Source organism: Topomyia yanbarensis, chromosome 3, assembly GCF_030247195.1.
Source record: "Topomyia yanbarensis strain Yona2022 chromosome 3, ASM3024719v1, whole genome shotgun sequence".
In the NCBI taxonomy this organism is placed as follows: domain Eukaryota; kingdom Metazoa; phylum Arthropoda; class Insecta; order Diptera; family Culicidae; genus Topomyia; species Topomyia yanbarensis.
Window position 1 is genome coordinate 42795750 of NC_080672.1, and position 22244 is coordinate 42817993.

Consider the following 22244-nt stretch of genomic DNA (forward strand, 5'->3'; position numbering starts at 1 on the left):
TTTTCTCTGATGCGAAAGAAGATAAGATATGGTCCGACCGAGTTCAATGTGTTTGATTTTAAACGGGAAGTCGGAATCTTTGATGACGAATCCTGTTTGGCATCCATTTTATCATTAGCTTTTCTGGATGGTTTATTTATGCACCAGCATAAAGCCCGGTGCAAAGTGAAAAATGAAAGAATCCGAAGGAAGGGACAGAACAATTTTAGGGAGATATAGTAAATTGAAAGATAAGTTAGTAAACCAATGATGTACTGTTAATCTATCTTCACTCGATGCGACCAATTTTCTTAGTAATTGGCACAAAGAATATGTAAAAACCTTTATCAGCAATAAATCATAAAACTTTTTGGTTTCGCTTGGCCCGGGACATAGCCGCAATATCGTGACGGCACTTGGACTGGTAATTCAAAGCTAATGATTTGCAACGTAATCATCAACGCATTAACAAGGGCACAGCTCCTGAAAATTGTATCCTCAGTATACTGGTCTTGATATAAGGTAGAATGCCAATATGGTCATCCTTAATTTTCAGACCAAACACACCTTAAAAGCTTTAACTCTCCGAAACCAGCGTTTTTGCAAAAATTGAGCTCAATCGCTTGATTTTCAAATGAAACGTCGAAATCTGATATCTCGAAAAAATTGCCTCTTTGGCATATGGAAAAATTTTGAGCCGAGTTTTTTTTGGTATGCCAAATGTTTTACAAATGTCAATTAAAAAAATATTTTGATTTCCTAATAAATCGTCTGCTCAGTAAAACACGTGTACACTAGGGTTCGCAGTACCGACCCTTTTTGGCGAGAACCGGTACTACGGTACTGAAACCCTCAGTACCGGTAGTACCGGTAAAGTACCGGTACTCGAATATTTTTTTTAATTCGAAATAAGCTGATATCGAGTGAAATTGAATGCTCAAACTGATGACCTTATTCTCAGATGATTGATTTGTGCTGATCAAAAAAGTATGTTTATTGTTTTCAATTGATTCGGAATGGCATGACTCATTTCAACAGAAAATATTTTTCGCATGCGGCACCTTCTTTTATTTCGAAATCTAGGCCACTTTGAAATCAATAACTGCTAAGCGGTGCGACTTTTGTCGACTTCAACAGATGGTAAATGTAAGAAACACTATTAACAACAGTAAATCAAAGCGAGAATGGCAGTAAATCCGAGCAGGTTATTCACATTTCCTCTCTTGATTTTCTGTAAATTGTTTTCGACCTGCAAACCAAGGCTCCTTGCTTTCCTGTAAACTATGGAGTTTTGCTGAATTTTTCGATCACCAATAATTACAAATCGCTCCATTTGGAGTAGTTCACCAAGTCTAAAATTGTTAGCTACTAAATCGCTGTTCGTTCTTTTATAAATAAAGGTTAAAGAGCAAACCAAAGACATGACTTAGACCATAGTCTTATGTCTCTATTACGCACCACCAAGGGAATAATGAAACCTATCAGAATGTCGCTAATAAAAAAAATTCAAGGCTAATTTTTACGTCTCTTACGCTAGATGTGAATATATTGAAATTTAGTACAAGATCGTTTAAATTTAATTTCGACAAAATAAAGCGGGAATTTAAACATACCGTTCAGTACAACGGGAGCTAGTAATGTTTAACTTATAGAAGGTAATTAATATAATTAAGTCATCTTGCATGCCAATATTTTGAAACAGGTCCCCCTAGAGAGTCCACATATTTTTCATAAAAAAAATTGTATGGTACCGAAAATACCGGTACTGGCTTTTGTTCAGTACCGGTATTACGGTACCAAAAATGGGTCGGTATTCCCGGGATTTTCGGTACCGGTATTACCGGTACCACAACCCTAGTGTACACGGAACAATTCTCCGTCCGTCCAAGCGTCCACTGATTTCACAAAGTATGCCGGAAAAAATACTTAGTCCATCGTCTTCATATAACTGACTTCAAATGGTATTACAAGCTAGTCTGCAGCTCGCGAGCTAGTGGTAGACGAATTTTTGAAATACCCACAAAGATTTTGTTCTTTAAAAAAAGATGGTAAAAAGATTTTATTGACTAAGAGACACGTTGTAATGTAACATCACTTGCCACAACTTCCTTTGAATAGATATTATTCTAGTGCTTTGTTGAGTATCTCTATTTTGATTATAACACTTGAAAATTTTCACGATTTGAGGATGACATTCTGTAAACATTTTTCTTGTTATGCTACAAAATTCGAATACGACTGACGGTAGCTATCGCTTTAGCTGTGATATTATTGGATCATTCCAATTTTGCTCTTCGCACACCGGGGACAAACGTGCCCCGTCGCTTTTCAACCAATTTTGCACAGTCACGAATCATTCCCACCTTGGTACATGTTTTGCAATAATTTCTCAACGATAATAAGCTGCCAACTATGATAATGATTATGATGATGTTGAACAAGATGATGACGATTGAAACACAGTTTCACGGCCCGCTAGGGCGACACAAAATTTCCTAAAAATATATTCGATCAAACACCCAAACATCCAATAATTTTCCACGCAGTCCCGTTCCGGGGTCCGCCTCGATACAACCCGCGACGCCGCTCCGGGCTTGGCTGGGGCTCGACGCTGTCACGCATTTACGGCGGTCCGCCGTCTCCCTGTCCGTCCGAACATCCCTTCAGCTCGGCCAGCTCCAGCCTTTCCGAGGGATCGTCCAGCCATCGGAGCCACGAGGATGACATCAGCATCGTTACCGGTAATGTACACCCCACTTTTAAACTAGCTTAAGGCGCAACGTTCAACAAACGAGTTCGGCTGAACTAGTGGCAAACATATTTATTCAACTGTTGTTTAGCCCAGTTTGTTTGTTTGACGTGCGATATCTCTTCCGACCAGCTTGTGCCGATACGTGGTGAAGGTGACTTACTAGCATCTGCGATGGTTACTTATAAACTTAATAATCTTGGTTTTCAGAACTAAATTCTAGTGCATGAGTTGTTGAATGTATGTTCAATTTCTGTGTTATTTACTAATCTATCTGTGGATGTCGTTCTAACAAGATCATGCTCTGGTTATATTTTTCGAATGCTCTCGCGAAACCATTTTCATTTCATATTATTTTCTTGTAATGATTTTAAATGCATTTTTTCAGAACAGCATGTCGAAAAACATTTCAATGTTTTAGCTCTTAATATTCTGCATAAAAATAAACATAACGTAAATCGACACAAATTATAATACTAATAACAAAAAATCAATAGCGAATGACGAATATCACAACTGAACTGACAGAAATGTTTCAGGGACACGTGTATTTTCGCGAAAAATCCATGCTAATTTATTCAGTATCTGATCCAGGAATACAATTCATTTAAAATGTATATGTAAGCGTACGCGATTGTACAGACTTCTGTGAATTGTATTCTAAAGAGTCAAAGTAGGGTTACAAACCGTCTTATTATAAAATACATGCCCTTAATTTCGACGATTTTGTAAGTGTCCTCTATTTTACTTTAAACGTCCTCAGTTTTAATGTACGGCTCATTGAAACAAAATGTTTTTTTAACTGAAAGATGAGCAAAGTTTTATAGGTAGTTCATCAGATCCAGATCAGCTGTCATCTCTTCTGTCCGTGCTAATCCAGTTTCGTAACAAATAATTCAAATTGCACCACTAGGTGGATTAAAACAGGTTTTGAGTGATCGTGTTCGCCAATTTAAGAAAAAATGAAAAAGCTGTTTCAAGAAAAACGCTATTAAAGGGTGTCCCACATCAAATTGCATCACGGAAAAAAACGCTGTAGAAAATGATCCATTGGGTATTTTCTCTTGCAAATTTGGGTAGAAGTAGTTTAGTAGTGTATTGTTTACACTGTATTTTTATCGCTGTCAGTTTTTCGAAAATTGTGGCCGATAGATTGAAAGGTGATCTCGCTTTAGAGGCAGGTGCGATCACTGTCGCCAATGCGATAATCATTTGTTCTTCTTTGGATGTCACCATAGCGCAGGGATAGCCTAAGGGTTTGTGCATTGGGCCGGAGTCCCAAGGGTTGCATGCTCGAATCCTACCTCTAGGAGATTTTTTCAACCAAGCACAGCTGCTTTCGTTTAACTCACCATTACGATCTGTTTTCCCCGTTGGGTACCACCAAAAAAGCCCAGTTTCGAAACTTTCGTATCACCAAGCAAAGATGTGGGATGACAATCAACATTTCCAACGCTTATTTTGGAAGGCTTGTGAGACAGATACCAAGCGTCTGTTCGCGGAAAACAATACAATACGGGATTCAGATGGTGGCCAGGCCCCTAATACCCATTTCGGGGTTCGCTATAGGCGATTATGAGCCAACGTGTTTGGTATCTTCTAGCTGCTGTACAACAAAAGCTGATGATGAAATGTGTAGTGCTGTGATCGAATAGTGACATTGACGCATGTCTTATATCCGATCTCACAACTCGCGATATTTGTGTTGTCACGGTAAATATGACTGGTCACCATATAAACAAGAAATACGTCTATTGTTCAGCATATTTGCCGAATAATGAATCATCGCCTTCTGTTGATTTCAAAAGGGTTGTATCTCATACTGTGGCGGATATGGGTTTCCCCTCATAATCACCAATGATGCAGATGTCCACCACATAATTTTGGGCAGTTCAGATAGTAATTTGAGAGGCACAGAATTGATGGAATACTTAAGTAGTACAAATCTGCACATACTTAATGTAGGAAATCGCCCGACATTTGCGCGAGCTGGCAGAGAAGAGATGTTAGATGTACCTCTCTGCTCTGACAGTATCACGCATGAACTGGCAAACTGGCTCGTACCAAACGAGCTCGAATCGTCGTTATCTGATCATAAATACATAAGTCTTTGATCATTTAAACGTCTCGTTAGATATCGTCACATATCGTAATCCTAAATCTACGAACTATGACCTCTACGAAGAGATCTTGGCGACTAGGTTTTTATGGGTATCTTCCGACGATTGAATCTCCAAGTGACTAGGTTGAGGTCGTGGATAAAACAAACTCACTCATAGTAACAGCATACCAAGAGGCTTGTTCGCTTCAAGTTATGCGTGCTTCTAGAGGAACACCTTGGTGGAATACCGAGTTTGTTCGACTCAAAAAGTTATGCAGAAAAGCTTGGAATCGCGGACACAGGGACGGATCGGAGGCATTTATGTTGGTTCGCAAAGCATACAGAAATACCGTAAACCGGGATGACATTGATCACTTTTCGAAGTAATCATTATATATTTTTGGACGCAACACATTTTTTTCAAGTTTCATACCATGTGCTGATGTATGGAGAACAAGATTGGATGGTTTTACCTAAAATTGTCCGCTTACAGCTATATTTTCAAAAATTTCAATAAGTTGAAGCCCGTGTTCGTATTCCCGGGTGACTTTGATAACCTGCATGTTCACCCACATTAAGTTGTTGATGTCAATGTTTTTCATTCAAATGTTTGTTTAAACTAATTCTGGAAAGATACTCAATATTAAATAGATATTAATTGGTATTATAAAAAGTATTTCAATGTACTGTACAATTCGAGTAACCAAAATTCTTATAAATTGTGTCGAACTAGAATAAAATATTCTGAGAACCTTTAAAACTGCTAAAATTGTTTTATTTCAGTGCTTTATGAATGTACAAAAAGTTTCATCTATTTTAACACGTTGGAATATTGAACAATAAAAAAATGTGCGAATTTTAGCTTAAAATAATTTTAAATAATTGCCAACTAGCTTCACAAAAAAATTATTTAAAATAAACAAACTCTTGAAACTAAATTTGCCACATCCCAATCTAAAGGAAAATAAAAACTCGCTTGTAATTTATTACTCTTGCTCAAATCTGAGATTTATTTGTTTTATAAAAAATCGACACTTTACGAAGCTTAGTAAAAATAAATGAAAGTCAAATTTCGGTGTTTCGTAGTTTTTGGACCCAAAAACCGAACAATATGCTTAAAACGTATATCAAATCAGTATTTTATAAGTTTAGAGTAAAAATCATTTCAAAACAAAATGATTCGGTAGACTATTCTGGTTGAATAATCTTTCGATCTACGAAAAAAGTTCCAAGTGATCAAAGTCACCCCGGTTTACGGTACCCTTCGACCGTCACAGCGAAGTGGTTGAAAAAGCCTCTGCACAAATGTCTCAAGTCTCAATGAGTTGATTAAATAAGTTACTTTCGAAATTGAAAGACTCATGTCAGTTCCATTAGAAGCGCTAATGGTGAATACTCGTTTGACGAAGATGTAGTACTCAACTGTCTTTTCAACACACACAATTTCCAAGCTGTACGGAGCCATCACCGACGAGTTCCTTTCAGGTGTTCTGATTCGATCTTTCATCTTTCGAATCCATTTTGGAAGCAACATGAGGTCATGGAATACCTTCATATTTCGAACTGGATATATGCAATGCTTAGCAAACGACATCAGTGTTCAGCGTTAAGACAAGTATAAAATAGGATACTAAGTAACTGCGGATGCCATCAAGGTGGTATGCTGTCATCACTTTTGGGGAACCTTGTCGCCGATGGCCTGTTGAGGTAATGATCTAGGATTTCCGACATACTTTATAATTTTATGCAGCCATAAGATTTGCTGCATAAAATTATAAAGTTGTTGAGCATTGTTGTCTTCATGTTGGATTATCACTTAATCCAAGGAAAACTTCAATAGCGCATTAGGATTACAACCGAAGCTCGTCCGTTGCAGTTTTTTGACTGTTCAATTATTGTTGCCGTTCAAGTTAAATACGTTGAGATATTCAAACTCGGCATACCTTGGTGACTCAAACCCAAGTATATTAATTGGAACTACAAAACAATATATTGTGCAACTAGCTACACGAGACTGTTACTGCTGTTAATTGTTACTTGGAATGAGTATACACTTGCTCTCAGTAATCTTACACTCGTAGTTTTCCTTTTAAGAGTTCCAATGAGAGAATTGACGTGGTATGGCTGCCTGACTGTACGGAGCGACAACTTGAAGAATACGTAGTTTGTTACACTGACGGTTCATTGTTGAAGGGCCGACGGTTTGTTGTTGGTGCTGGTGTCTATTGTCGTGAAATGAGATTATAGCAATTCCATTCGCTCGGTCGATACTGCACCATATCCCAAGCAGAAATCTTTGAAATTCTGTGTGGCGTACAATCGGCTCTTCAACAGGGGAGTTGCGACAGAAATTTGTTTCGATTTATTATTTGCGCTGTCAGTAAGCTGCCCTGAAAGAACTTACCTCGGCTGATTTGAGATAGAAATTAGTAATCACATGTCGAACTCTAATCGAAAAACTAAGCATTTCAAATGCTATCTACCATTTATGGCGACTCGATTATTCCAGTATTACTTGGGATGAATGAGCGGACGAATAGGCTAGAGCGGGCGCTGCGGCCAACTTTGTTGGTCCATAACCAGTTCTACCACTACCGATAAGTTGCATAAAGCACAAGATTAGCTCTAGGGCTGCATCCGAACATGCCAACCATTGGCGTAGCTTGCAAACTTGTGTTAAAATAAAAAAAATTCTGCTGGATGTAAGTCATAAAATGTGAAAGAATTTGTTGCATTTTTCCTAGCATAATTGCAGTATGATAGTCAGGGCGCTGACTGGACATTGCAAACTCAATTATCACACTGCCACTATTCAGCGTGCTGAGTATTATTCGTGTGATCGTTGTGAAGCCGATTACGGAACTTCGTATTATTTGACATGTAACTGCCCTGCAGTGATACAATTGCGTGTCCGCAATTTTGGTTCTCCATACATAGATGAATTTATGTACAGGTAGCTGAAACTCAAGGATATGCTACTGTTCCTAACCCAGTGTCGTAAAGAGCATAGAGTTTGCTGGGAAGTTCTGCGAACCAAGTCGATTACAGAGTAAACAACATTTTTGCAGTATCCACGACCGATCTTTGGAATTTCTTGCAAAAAAGGGTTATAAACTGAACTGTGGCAAAAATATACGCGTTCCAAGTTGGGAATCGAACCCAGGTGAGCTGCGTACAAGGCAATTGATTTACCAACTACGCTATGATCGCCCACTATCGTATATTGGTCATGAATGGGATTCCGACGTGATTGGTGCAAATTTTCAAATTTCAATTCTTCTGAATGGTTTGATAACGCTGAAAAGGGGCAATTAGTTTGTCTAAGAAAATATTCTCCGGGTGGGAGATATTTGTTCCTATTGGCCCCGGTTACTAGCACGGAACTGCACAAGCTAAATAGTGAAGGCAGCTACGGAGGCGGCCACATTCTAATAATCGTCTTCACTCCCGGGGTTGATAAGCAGTCTCGAAAAGAGGACATCCGACGAGGTTGAATAGCAGCATTCGATTAAAATCACAATAATTCTTTCTGTTCAAGATTTACCGCTCAATGCATGAGATTAGCTGAAACCAATCACGAATGAGCTTTGGACGGGTGTTTTAAAATTCGGTTTTTCGTTGTGTATGCAAGTTTCCAGCCATCGGAAATAAAAATAATAGCCTCTGCTAGTAATACGTAGCGACACAAACTAATTCAACCGCAATCCACAAGCCGTGTACAGTTTACAAACATTTCCTTCTCGGTATTGTAAAGCCCCTTGAGGAGATGCTCCGTTCGCTCCAAACAGCTCAATATGAATGATAATAGAAACAAATCTGTAACGCTCCTATATTTAAAGCTTTTCATTATTTTACTGTTCGGTTGGTGCACCATATTGACAGCTGTGACAGAGATCGACTGAAAATTTTCAACTTTTCCAAGTTTTGGATTTTTTTTTTCTATTCAAGAACAACTCCAGTACTTTCAAGTAGATTACCTATAGCTTGTTTAATTGCAATTGTTGTAAAGCAAACCCAGTTTTTACTAGGTAACCATTCCCAGATTAGAATCGTACAAGGGTATCAAAAAGACAAAATAGTATAATTGTGAAATTTGACATTCTGCTTCAGTCGCGGATGCTACATACAGATAAATTACAGGGCTAGTACTAATAAACAAATAAATAACAACATAATCCTAAAATCACACTAACAATCGAACAATCGAACGTCAATTCTCAAAACCCTTTTCTTTTTTTCTATTTTCCAAATCTCATTTCCATTGCTTCCGACAACGAACAGACAAAAGCCTCGGCGACACGAGCGACATCATCAGCGATTCGTCCGGTGTCGGAACCAATTCGGACAGTGCAGCCTGCTCGATTGGCCATCCCAGTACGACCGTGGTCTGCATGGAAGGTTACGATGCTGGGCTTTCCGGTCACATTCACATCCAGCCGGGTGACGTTATCGAAGTGGTTGGTTCGACGGACTGTGGCCTGCTGGAAGGATTCGTACGGGGAACGAACAAAACTGGCTTTTTCCCAGCACATTGCGTTCAGGAGGTTCAGTTTCGTCAGAAAAGCATTATTAATGTTTCCACTTCGACGCCGCATCATCTCTACGTGATCAACACTAGCAGTAACGAGATCCTGGAACAGCAACAACAGCAGCAGCAGCAGCAACAACAATCACAACAATACAATAGCTCAACCGCTCCTAGAATGAAAAAGGCGTAAGCTTAGTGGAATTGTGCAATGATGAATTAATTAATTCTTGTTTTTCTAGGGTTATCGGTGAGGCTCGCAACGTCGTTCTTCATCGAGCAAAGCGAGGTTTCGGATTTATTCTGCGTGGTGCCAAAGCATCCTCCCCACTGATGCAGCTCAAACCCTCTCCCCGCTGCCCAGCGCTTCAGTATCTAGATGATGTGGATCCGGGTGGCGTGGCTGATATGGCCGGCCTTAAGCCGGGCGATTTTCTACTTGCCGTAAGTCCGGCAAAACAAAACAAAACATTTCTCATTTAACCTCTCTCTCTCATCCACACAGATTAACAACGAAGACGTCACGTGTGCCTCGCACGAGCACGTGGTGGATCTGATTCGTAACTCCGGCTCGCTGGTTTCGATGACGGTTATCACGCTACCGCAGAACTTGGTCAATTCAATGATGGAAAGTGCGGTCAGTGCCAGCGGTGACATGAGCCAGCACTCCGGTTCCGGTATGAGTACTCCGGTATCATCCCGCCAGTGTTCCACACTGCCACGTCGTATGAACGGAGGGCCGGCGAGTTTGGCTGGCTGCAAACTACCTGCACCGATGCCGCCACGCAGAGATCCAAAGACAACCCTTAGCGTAGGGAGAGCACGTGCCAAATCGATGGTTGCCGGATTGGAGGGTGGAGGCGAGAAAGATGATGATGATCTTGCCAACCAAACTAAATCCACATCGGCCGAATCACTTCACCAGCAGTCACAGTCGGCCATTAGTACACCTACCCAAGGTGGTCCGGGTACTCCGATACAACCCAGAACAGCGAGCATCAAGGCACGTCCAACTTCTAGTCGAATCACGGCCGCTGAGTTGGAAGAACTGTTTCAACGACAACAGGGTGCCGATGCGAACCGTTGCTCAATGCTTATGACAAGTTCCCGTTTCCAGTCCGGCTTTGACAGTGGTGCGGCAACGCCTCCCACCTCCCCCCAGAAAGGACCAATCGTATATGCTAGTGTGGCGGAAATGAAACGCAAAAAGTCATCCAAAACCGGTACGATGAAGGGACGCCCCATTCCAATTCCGCAGGTCGTGTCCGATTTGAAGCGCACCTTCCACAGCACACCGGATCTTGCTTCTACCGGTACTATTTCAGCTGCCGGCAGTGCCGGAACACTAACTCCCTCGGCCAGTTGGTACAATACTGTTGGCCACAAGGGCCACCGATCTCAAGACGACGTCCACAGTTTACATATGTCACTGCAAAGACTGAATCTCCCACCACCAAACCACCCTCCACCGCCACCTCCAGTTGGACAAGTAGTGAAGGTGGAAATTTCTCGAGGAACCGAATACGAGTGTCTCACCGCCCTGCAGAAACACATCCAGCAGAGAGCCAAACAACAATCCAAGATTCAGGATTCGGAAATTATGTCCAGTTTCAAACCCGCCTCCAATGCCAAACTTTACGCTTCACCCCAAGACATCCGCAATGTCGGATATCGAACGGCAAGTGTTGCCTCCAGCAGCAGTGGTAATAGCAGCAGCGGAAACAGCAGTACAGGAACCGAGGTAATATGGCTAGTTGTATACGGAACGTAACAAAAAAAACTAATGCATCAAATTGTTCACAGGTCCGCAAAACATCATCGCTCCGTTCCAACTCAAACGGTGCAACGACGATGACCACGACGACAACCAATGTAGTTAACGTAACCACCGTCACCATTGGTGGTGCCAGCAATGCATACGCCCAACCTAGCCGGCCAGCGGCGATGCAACAGATGGCACAACCTCAAACTCAGCAGCAACAGCAGCAGTACAAATCCCCACCACATAGTGCACCACCATTACCCGATCCGGATTACAGTCTAAGCGAGTCGGATACCGAGGAAGACAACTCGGTCCGGTTGGTGCGTAAGAAAGTGAACGGAAGTGCCGCACCGGATCATAACGGCGGATCCGGTAAAACCGTCGGTAGTGTTATGACGAGTAACGGTGGAAGCGCTGTTAATCCGGGCATGGCCGCTGAAACAAGCGGAAACAGCAACACCAGGTTAGTTTGATTTGGTTCGTTCGATGTTGCAATGGTGTCATATGTGTGATTTTTTTTCAGTGGCAGCAGTTCCGGCTCCAGTTCAATTCCGCACTCCTTCTCGGTGGAGGAGATTCAGAAGATCCGCACTAAACTCAAGTCATCCAAATCCTACCCGAATGATTTTCTGCGACAGCAAAATCAGAATGCTCAAAATGAACAGGCTGGCATGAATAACGAGGACAACGGTGACAACAGCTCCTCGGGAGTAAGTAGCGATCAGGAGGTCACGGTCACTTGCAATGAGATACCGCCCCCTAAACCAGCTACGTTATCTCTCGATCCCAAAAAGGTCGGTTCGCTACTGGAACAGAAGAAGATGGCCGTGATGATCACGGCGACGGTACCGCTAGTACGCAGTGACGAGGATGATGACGATCAAAGCCCCAGTCCGCCAGCTGTCGGATTCCAGCGGCACAATTCACTAACCCGCAAACAGGCAGCAACGATTGCGGCTAACCGGGCAAAGGCCAACCAGCAGAACATTCAACACAGACATGCCGTTACCCTGGCCACACTTCCGCCACCGATTGAAGCCGACTCGGATGAGACCGATTCATGTGCGCTACCGGTTGATGGTTCCGAAGGTGATGGATCGGTGATGGTACTTCCACCACCAGCCGAATTCAGTGATTCGATTAGTGGTGGTCATCCTCAACATCACCATCATCATCACCAGCACCAGCATCAGCACTATCCGGCTGGATTGATCGGTGGTCACAATCCTAACTGCAAACGGGTTCGAATAGTTGGCGCTGTCCCCAAGGTCAATCGATTGAATAGCCAGTAGGCGAATGACAAAAATCCTCTAGATAGACACGAATATACTAGTTGCAACCGGCACCCACTCACATCAGCGCATTTTACGGTATCGATAAGAATTCAACTTTTCTGGCCTATATTTGGATCTTCGAAAAGCTTATTCGTGTAGCAAAAAAAAAATGGGAGCGAGTGAAATTTAGTAACAAGCACATTAAAACTAGATAAATTACGCTCAAACGGTTGCCTGGATTAATGTTGCAGAACTTGTCAACTGCAACTCGTTTAAACATCTAGATCGTGCAATATCAAACCCGATACGTCGATGAAAGCTCAAATCTGTTAAGTGAAGCGTCTCTCCCCATAAGTAGCCAAAAATAATTCAATCGGTGTAAAACAATCGTTTCCCTACGTTTTAACTGTATTCCATTTTTATGTGTTTTAATAGCGCGCAAAACGTTCTTTCAAGTTGTTCATGGAAGCACCAGGAGAACAATTTGAGAATTCGTTTTCATCTGCGCTTTCGTGTTGCACGGTGTACTTTTAAGTTTATTACTAAGTGTAAATGGTTTTTCTTTTCATTCTTGTTTATCTAGAACAAGTATTCAGAATAAAGCACCTGGTTGTAGACTGTTGTAACAGACTTAATACCGCACGTTAGCCGAATTTGGTTTTCTTCTTGTAAATTTCTCAATGTATATCATCCACATCTCTATAAACACCTGTGCATATGAATCGTTTCGAACTTTCTGTCTTTAATTAATTACATTAATTAACAAGTCAACAGAACAGTAGCTGAGATAAGATTCCACAAATTGTATGAAAAAAACAAACCACGGAGGGAAGGAGATAGATTTTTAAAAGTATCCACTAGTTATATCACTGTTGTACAATTTCTTACCCCTGCACCGACCTGGTAGATTCGTTTGTAAGATTTCCATACTGCAGAGCAAATATGAGGAATATGGTTAAAAGACACTTTTTGTTGCCCCCCAGTACTACACTTTTTAATTACATAAAGAAAAGCAAAATTCATCGCGTATAACATGGAGTCGTAATTAAATTAAAGTTGATGGAGTTTTAGACCACTATAAGACAATTATTATTATCTCATCGTGTAAGCAGCAAAGAAAGGTCATAATAACCCAAACCAATGGCCATTCAGCGTGATTTGTATGAAAAGAAGCGAAATTTTACTATTAAATATAACACAAAGATTCATACATGCATATATACTATAGCAAACAAAACGAATAGAAATCTGTCCGGAAACAAGTAAAGCAAGCAGAAGAATACACTTAGGCTAAAATTTTAAACGCAAACGACCCCAAACAGTTATCAACCACAATTTGAAATCTCATCAGTCCACGCAGCGTGGGAACACGTACACAAACATGCACACCCACACAAACAGCCACACATTCAAGAAGCAACGCAATGCAATAGCCTTTAGACAAGCGAACGAAATGAACGATATAAACTAGAAACACAAACAGTAGTAAACGCATCGTAATAACAATAGTGCATTTTTTGTCAGCATATTACCGACCATTGAAAAAAAAACTCAAGCAACCTAATCTGAACCATATAAATACCACAATAAAATAAAGCAGCCAGAAGGAAAAAAAAACACGTCGTCGCCTCCCGTGTCCTTTGTATTAGAGACGGGGGCATTGCTAATAAAGTAAAACAAAAATAAGCAAAAAATCTTGATCCCGATAGTATCTTCAGCATGATCAATATGATATTAAAGTAACTGCTAAACTACATATAGTAATTATAATAAAAATAATAAGCAAAAACGGATGTTATCATTTTCAAGAGAAACCTTCCTGTTTTATTTAAGGTTGCGGGTGTTCGGAAAAATTACTCCTTGTATTGTTCAGCTTTGTGTTCAGCAGTATTTATATCTATAATTAGCATAGGCGGCTCCAGTCGGCTGGCAAAGGGGGGGCACACCTTTCTGACAAAATAGTGTCGTTTTGGAAACATATTTCTAATCACGGTTTTTATTTACAGATTGGCGAATAGTTAGAGAAATTACATCGTCCTTGAATGCAATCACTATTCTTTCTTCTCTACTATAGTCCATTGCGCTGTTGATTTTATTGATATTTTTTAGTATACATAAAGAATACGTGGCGAATATTTTTGTTTTCCAGTTAGTCAAGTCCAATTTTACGCAACAGAATTTTCAATTTACTTATTGCACAAATTGAAATTCTGTTTGATGTCATAGGGCAATTTTGCTGACCCAACACCATATAAAAATTCACCATCCTTTAATAATAGGGTCTACAGTAATGTACCCATATTGCTTCCTTGTGTGACTCCTGATTTAGCAACTGAGAAGAAACACGAAGATCTAGTTACCATTTTTTCAAACAAATAAAGTCCTGTCAGTCAATTGATGCCTATTCGGCCGTAGTCATCCTTTAAATTGGCATCCTTTGCATTGCAATGATTCAGACGAATACCTCGTTCCACGAAAAGCAGATTTACGTAAAACCAACCAGAGTCCAACTAGCACAAGTCCAAGTATAAGTGGTGATTCAACCACATTCAATAAAGGACAGTCTGTTGAGAAGCGCTAATTCTCACTCACTGACATTGACTGAAATCCAATATCTTAACGCAGCCTTTGAAGGGATGGTAGCTCAGGCTCAATCTTAGCTGAAATGCCTTTTGGTTTCACACAAGGAAGTCACTTAGGACAATTGATGTTTGGTTTATTCGTTAAAATTCTATGCCATTAAGGCGAAAAAACTGGGTGGAGAATCCGTCTTTGAGAAGGCTACAAAAGTCACCGAGAAAATAAACAACCTAACAGTGGCCCCAAAAAATAAAACCATAAAACGGTCAGAACCCGGGCCCGTTAGGGATCATCCATAAATGACGTAGCATTTTTTTAGTGATTTTTAACACCCCCTCTCCCATCGTAGCATTTCGTCACAAAACTCTGAATACCCCCTGGTAATTACATAGCTTCACGGTAAACCTCCCCCCCTTGTTCCCGTAAAAAAAATTAAAAAATATTAAAAGCATGTTAGATGAAACGGGTAAGGTTGTTGTGACATCAGGTCAACTCCTATTCCCCTTTAAAAAAGCTACGTAGCATGACATGACCCCCTATCCCCCTGTTGTCACACATCATCACAAATACAAAACTCCCCCCACAACCATCTACAGACTTTTACAGACATTTTAATTATTCTGATACAGACATTTCATAAAAACATGTGGCATCGCTGCTCCACAGGGACAACAATAAAGATGTTTGAATAGCGGCCAAGGTGGCCAGACCTACCGATTTATCGGTAGTCCTACCGATTTTGGTCTTCCCTACCGATTCACGGACGACCAAGGCAAAACTACCGATATTTTGTTATACCTACCGAAAACTACCGATTTTTATTGATTTTGGACACATCCTACTCAACTTTCCTTTTTTTGGGTTGGAATTGGTCAGAGATCTGCATTTCAGTATTTTACAATTCTATGTGAACGATGTCAACACTACGTTTTTGGGACAACAACCCGGCCTACCGATAACTACCGATAAACTTTCAGTGACCCTACCGATATTAAGGAATTCTATCTGGCCACCCTGATTAGCGGCATTAGCAATACTCGTTAAGGCGCGCGTCAAACTTACCGTGCCGTGAAAGATAGGAATATATATAATAACTACACAATTCCGAAAAAAAACTAATATATGCAAGTTGAGTGGTTAGGTTTCAAACGCTTACTTCCAGGTTTTTTTACGCGGGAGATACGTACCGCGAAAAAAACCTCGGAAATTGGAAAATCCGCGTAGAAAAAACGCGTTAGTTCGACAATCCGCTTAAAAACCATGATAAGTTGAAAATCTGCGTTTAAAAAACCGCAGCAAAAGACTATTTTGCAATTTTTTGCATGCGGATTTTTTTCACGGATTTCGCAATTAACGCGGTTTTTGCAAAAATATTCCTATTGAATGCAAGATATTTTTTTGAAAGTCCATTTAAATACAAACAACTTAGAAGAATTTTGACAGTTTTTTTGCACGGATTTTGCAATTGACTTATTTGACGTCTAGGACACCAACACAGTTGCAATGTGTATAGACAACATACATATAACGCTGATCTGATTTAACCTCAATTTGGCAAAAATTCCACCCGATTTAACCTCAATCTCGCACTAACAAAACTGCACGTGGATTAGTCAATTAACACTGATGCGTCTCTTTCACCTTGCATCCAAAAAGTATATTTTTTGCAAAAACCGCGTTATTTGCGAAAACCGTGCAAAAAGCTGCCAAAACTCTTTTAGATATTTTTTGCATATTCTTTCCCGAAAAATGTCTAAGTCTTTTGCATTCAAAAGGACAAAGGAATATTTTTGCAAAAAATCGCGTTATTTGGAAAATACGCGTAAAAACACCTCGATAAAATTTGGGTGTATTTAAATGTGTAAAAGAATATTGGTGTCCGCGCACAGTACTGAGACGTCACTAAATTGGATCGGATAGATTTAAATACGGTAATGCCGATGAAAATCTTTGGTTGAAGATGCTGATTGCCAAATAAGTCGCAACATCGACCACCTGCCTGCCAAAAGTTGTGCGTGTGTTTTGGTGCTAAGGCCCAGATTCCACTATTCAGAGACTCATTATTGTTTTAAGTGTGAGCTCCTAAGCATCTTTCTAATAAATCATTAAATGATAGACTTTCGCAGATGGGCTTCAATAATTCTACGATGGAAGGAGCGATGAGGATCCTGGCATGTTTAAAAGTTTCTAAAGTTTCTTTTGCTTAGGCCTGACGCTGGCCTATAAAATTTGGTTAAGGTTGGACAGAGAATGGGCAATAATCGAAAACGAAAAAAGCAATTTTTTCACACGGTGTGTTAGATCTTCATAAAAATCAATCAGCTTATGTAGAATGCTGTTACAGTACTGCTGGTTGATTTTTTTGAAGATCTAACACACGGCGCACAGTGGGACGGAATCAAAAAAAGCCGGACATTGATATTTGCGACGAAACTATTGGTTATGGCACTTTGATGTCTTCGGAAAGGTTTCTTCACTTTTTAAGTAGTTTAATATAATGTTGGAAAAATTTTATTTAAGGGGGTATATACGCAGATAAAAAAAATAACTTTACAAGTTGTTACCAAAATTGATAGTCGTGTATGGAAAGTTTGTAGACGAAATGATTTTATGAAACTTTGTTGAAGTAGCAAAATGGCTATCTGTTAAGCGAAAAAAGTTATTGGGTAAAATTGAAGTACATGTCGGAATACCCCCTTAAAAAGTGTTTTTTGTTGTAACTTTTTTATTTGATTTTTTATAGATTTTCGATGTTCTAGAAAGTTGTAGATGCTTTCAAAACGAAAGAGCCCAACTCGCTAACTCTTCGTTTTTTTGGATGCATGCCTGTTTTTTTTTGTTTTTTGGGCTAACTTTAAGTGGCTATGGTTTGTAGAGTAGCAGGTAGTAGCAGCTTTTTTTTGTTCAGCAAGAAATACCCTATTGATGCATTTATAAATCATAGGAGGATCTAATGGGAACCTTGGAATAATGCGAGGGAAAATAGGCTACCGTTTCAATAAATTATTTGTATTATGAAGCATGATAAATAAACTATTATGCGAAATTAATAAACATTTGAAATATTATAGTACATTCCATATATTCCGACATTCAAAGTTAACTTTTTGTTATTAACATGCTCATAAGTTATCAGTGTCCTTCCAAATCTTCGTCATTGGATGAACAAGGTATTAATATAACCGAGTAATCTAAGCAACGAAATACCTAATACATTCCTCCTACTTGATGGAGGCACCCTTCATCCTCAAACAATGTCAAACAAAACAATGAAGGTCCGATTACACCGGCTGGGAATACTATAGCGTAGTTAATAAGTACATGACGATTTTGTAGCGATACTAGCAACACGGCTTCTATAAGCTTTAGAGTTAATCTTATCATTTGCGCATAACAGTGTATTTTCTCTTTCATGTATCTTTTTTTTTTTTCTACTTCCTGTATCACTCTGAACAAAAGCATAAGAATAAAAGCCGAGTCTTAACTGTACCGCGTGTGTAATACGTTTATTCTGATTTTCCGCCGAATTCCGTACGATTGTGCGTGTCTGATTGAAAAATCCCACAGGTTGTGGGCCTTATTCGGAAATTGTTCGTTTTGCGCGGTTAATTTTTTTCATCTACCAAGATGAGCGAAAAACTGGTGTCTTTCACGAAGTTGAATGCTTCCAACTATGAAAACTGGAGCTTCAAAATGAAGCTACTCCTGATTAAAGACGGGTGTTGGGAGGCTATCGATCGTGTGCAGCCAGTACCGGTTACCGTGGCGTGGCAGACGAAAAATCAGCAAGCTATGGCAACTGTCGGATTAGCGGTCGAGAACAGTCAATTGATCCACATAAGAAAAGCGGAAAATGCTAAAGAAGCATGGGAAAACCTAGAAAAAGTTCATGTGAAAAGGACCCTCAGCACAAAAGTTTCTCTCATGCGAAAGATTTGCCGTCTCCGGTCAGGGCCGTCGAGAGCCGCGCCGGGCCCCGGGGTTTGAAGTACTGACGGGCCCTACCATATATGACTTCTTATTTCAATATCGATTGGAGAAACGATACGGATGCAAGCCTTTCAATTAAGCTATTTTTTATGAAGATTGTTTATTTGACACGATTCAGTGTGTTTGCTTGACAGAGTCGTCAGTATTTTAAACATGTAATAGATGGAAAAAATAAAAATTAATAAAGAAATATTTGTGGTTGGCCATTAGAATGACTTACGTCCAACTTGCCATTGCAATTGGAAACCTTTTTTGCGGCGTTGCCATATAGTCCATATCGCCATCGTTCATGTCCCTTGACGCACGTTAATGCTACCATCGTTAATGCTGCCCAGAATCAGAGCTTAGAAAAATTGACATCCCTTCGTGAGCTTGAAAAAGAAACAAAATTCAATTCATGCCCGCCGCGATGAATTGAATGTTTGGTTTGTTTCCCTCGTCCTTCGCTTTTTAGGTACAACGCATTCATGTTCGGTTTCAGGAGTAAACTGAATCTTGTTTCTTTGCTAGCTCTGAGAGGGATTATCAAGCAAAAGTGCACAAGTTATAAATTACGCAGTTCAGTTATGCTCGAAAATGTAAAAGAACTTCTGCCTTCAAACTGTCTACATAGTAAAAAATGAATGCTTTGGTTGGTGAATGAATTTATATTTCCTCTGCACTCAACCATTCGATTCTGCATAAAATTTCAGTCAGTTTGGAAGTGAATGAATGAGGGAATCGTTGAAACTGAATATTGATTTCAGCAAATTAATCAGAAATAGGCAGCTGAATGTGAAATTTCGCACCACTGATGCTGCCTTGTTTCTTGTTGTTGGTACATGTTGTTGATTTTGAGGTACTGGATGCAGCTATTGCAGTTGTCACTATGACCTGAACGAATTTTCTTAATCGGTTTCTGAACATGGTAAAATCGGTTATGGAATCAGTTGTTGCATTTGCGCTGACATTCAGAGAGAAAACATTCCGAATGCGATGACTAGGATCCAATAGCGAAGTTTGCTGTTAAAAAGACTGAGACAGAGAGTTGTGAGAGAAAGAGTTTCAACTTTTGGTGGTGGGTAGAATAAGTATCTAGTTTAATTCCCATATTTTTTGCATCAAATGTGTACACTGCAACCTCCATTTACGAACCAAGCCAAGGGTTCGTAAATTGAATTAGTTCGTTTTTAGGGTTTTGATCGTAAAAAAGTTCGCTTCACAGTTCTTATTAAAATTCATTGGTTGAGCAACATTATCGATAACCCTAACAATATGGGTATTTCCGGAACGGGCTTGACAAGTACATGATGAAAATGGATATATCCATTTTCATCATGTACTTGTCAAGCCCGTTCCGGAAATACCCATATTGTTAGGGTTATCGATAATGTTGCTCAAACAATGAATTTTAATAAGAACTGTGAAGCGAACTTTTTTACGATCAAAATCCCTAAAAACGGTACCTTTTTGAAATCCAGGATGGAAACTTCCGATTGAACAATAATCTCGATAACCCTAACAATTTGGGAACTTTTGAAACGGGCTTGACGAGTAGATGATAGAAATGCCCTAATAAACATCTTATGATCCAAGAGCCTAACGACCTGTTCAGGATATTATCCAAACAATATGTGGAATCGTTGGACTGTATGGCTTAAAGTTGGCGTATATATTTTTTCTATTAGGGCGGCTTGGAGCTGTTTCGAACAATATCTGTATAAACTATGAGGGTATTTTTAAGCGGGTTTGACGAGTAGATGTGCGATGCCCTTTTGAAGGCCAATATAGCGTATTCTGGTTGAGAAAAGTTTTCTATAATCATATCATTCGCATCAGAAATCACTATTCCTATATCTATCATATGATTATCTTATTTCGAAAACGTTAATATTTTAGGTTATAATGATGTCTTAACTGGAATTCGCCATCTTGGTTTTTAAAATGGCTTCATACATTGATTTTCGTCATCTACTCGTCAACCCCATTCCGAAAATATCCAACTTTTATTAGTAACAGTTAGCTAAGAATATGATAAATTGTATACCACTTCATTCTGCACACTTTGAAAAACGCTTGCGATAAATGAAACCCGAATGGTTCAATTGCACTGTTAAATTAATCTAATTGGGTTACGTTCACGTACTTCACAAAACCATTGGAACGATTGGAACGTATTTGATTGTAATTGTAATTGTAATTTAATTGCAGTGTCAACAGAAACAATAAACTTCAACAATTAAACTAAAATAAATATAATTCAGTTAAAAATGCGGGCCCCCAAAACAGACCCGGGCCCCAGGGTAGTTGCCCCCCCTGACCCCCCCTCTCGTCGGGCCTGTCTCCGGTTGGAGCATAACGGTGATATGGAGGCACACATTGTAACGCTGACGAATTTGGTGGAAAAATTAAACGGCTTGCAAACAAATGCCGTTTTAGACGATCAGTGGTTGGTGGCCATTTTGTTTAGTAGCCTGCCAGAAGAGTACGAGACTCTAGTGACAGCTTTAGAAGCGAGGCCGGACGCAGATTTAACCTTAGATCTCGTAAAAGGCAAATTAATCGACGAGTGGTTGAAGAAGGCAAATCGAACGGACGGAGATAAAAATGCACATGCAGCTTTGCATATTGCAGCCGGTAGGGAAGTTTTGTGCTATTTTTGCAAAAAGCCGGGCCATAAGAAAGCGAGCTGTGATAAGTGGAAGAAGTGGAAGGAAAACAAGAAGAAAAATTCACCCAAGGATGAAAAAGTTGATAATAAGGCTAACAGTGCTGTGCAGATCGACTGGGCGTTTGCAGCCGGTGATATAGTACCGGGTGTTTGGATTCTAGATTCCGGTGCGACGTGCCATATTGCGAACAGTCGTGATTTTTTTGGATCGTTTGATAACAGTGTCAGAGAAGATGTGAGTGTCGCTAACGGAATGAAAGTAAGATCCGTAGGAAGAGGTTCCGGGAAATTGATTGCTGTTGACAATGTGAACAAAGGTTGTGTGATCACAGTAGATAATGTGTTGCTGGTGCCTGAAATGAAAGCAAACTTACTCTCAGTGAAGCGGTTAGTAAGCAAAGGGTACAAAGTGAACTTTGATGCAAATGGTGCGACTATCAGCCGAAACGGGACAGTTGGTGCAGTGGCCGAACTTTGGAATAATTTATTCGTAATGAAATTGCTGAATGAAACGGTATCGCTGGTGACCGAGACCGCCGAGTGCATTCATGAATGACACCGCAAACTTGGACATAGAGACAGTGACGCACTAAAGAAGCTCCCATTAATGGTATCGGGTATGAAGATTAAAGAA

The 22244-nt window shown here is 40.0% G+C and overlaps 1 protein-coding gene across 3 annotated transcripts in view; it reads left to right on the top strand.

Annotated features, from left to right (window-relative positions):
- Nucleotides 1-14165, top strand: part of LOC131692065 (SH3 and multiple ankyrin repeat domains protein 2) — a 415982-nt gene extending 401817 nt beyond the window's left edge. For 2 of the 3 annotated variants that reach the window (XM_058978917.1, XM_058978918.1), the window contains 6 exons: nt 2526-2720; nt 9111-9543; nt 9597-9798; nt 9860-11095; nt 11158-11579; nt 11640-14165. In XM_058978917.1, coding sequence (XP_058834900.1) covers nt 2526-2720; nt 9111-9543; nt 9597-9798; nt 9860-11095; nt 11158-11579; nt 11640-12408 — 3257 coding nt within the window. In that variant the 3' untranslated portion in view covers nt 12409-14165. The remainder of the gene's footprint in view (nt 1-2525; nt 2721-9110; nt 9544-9596; nt 9799-9859; nt 11096-11157; nt 11580-11639) is intronic. The other variant, XM_058978919.1, reaches the window with a different exon arrangement.
- The last annotated feature ends 8079 nt before the right edge of the window (nt 14166-22244 follow it).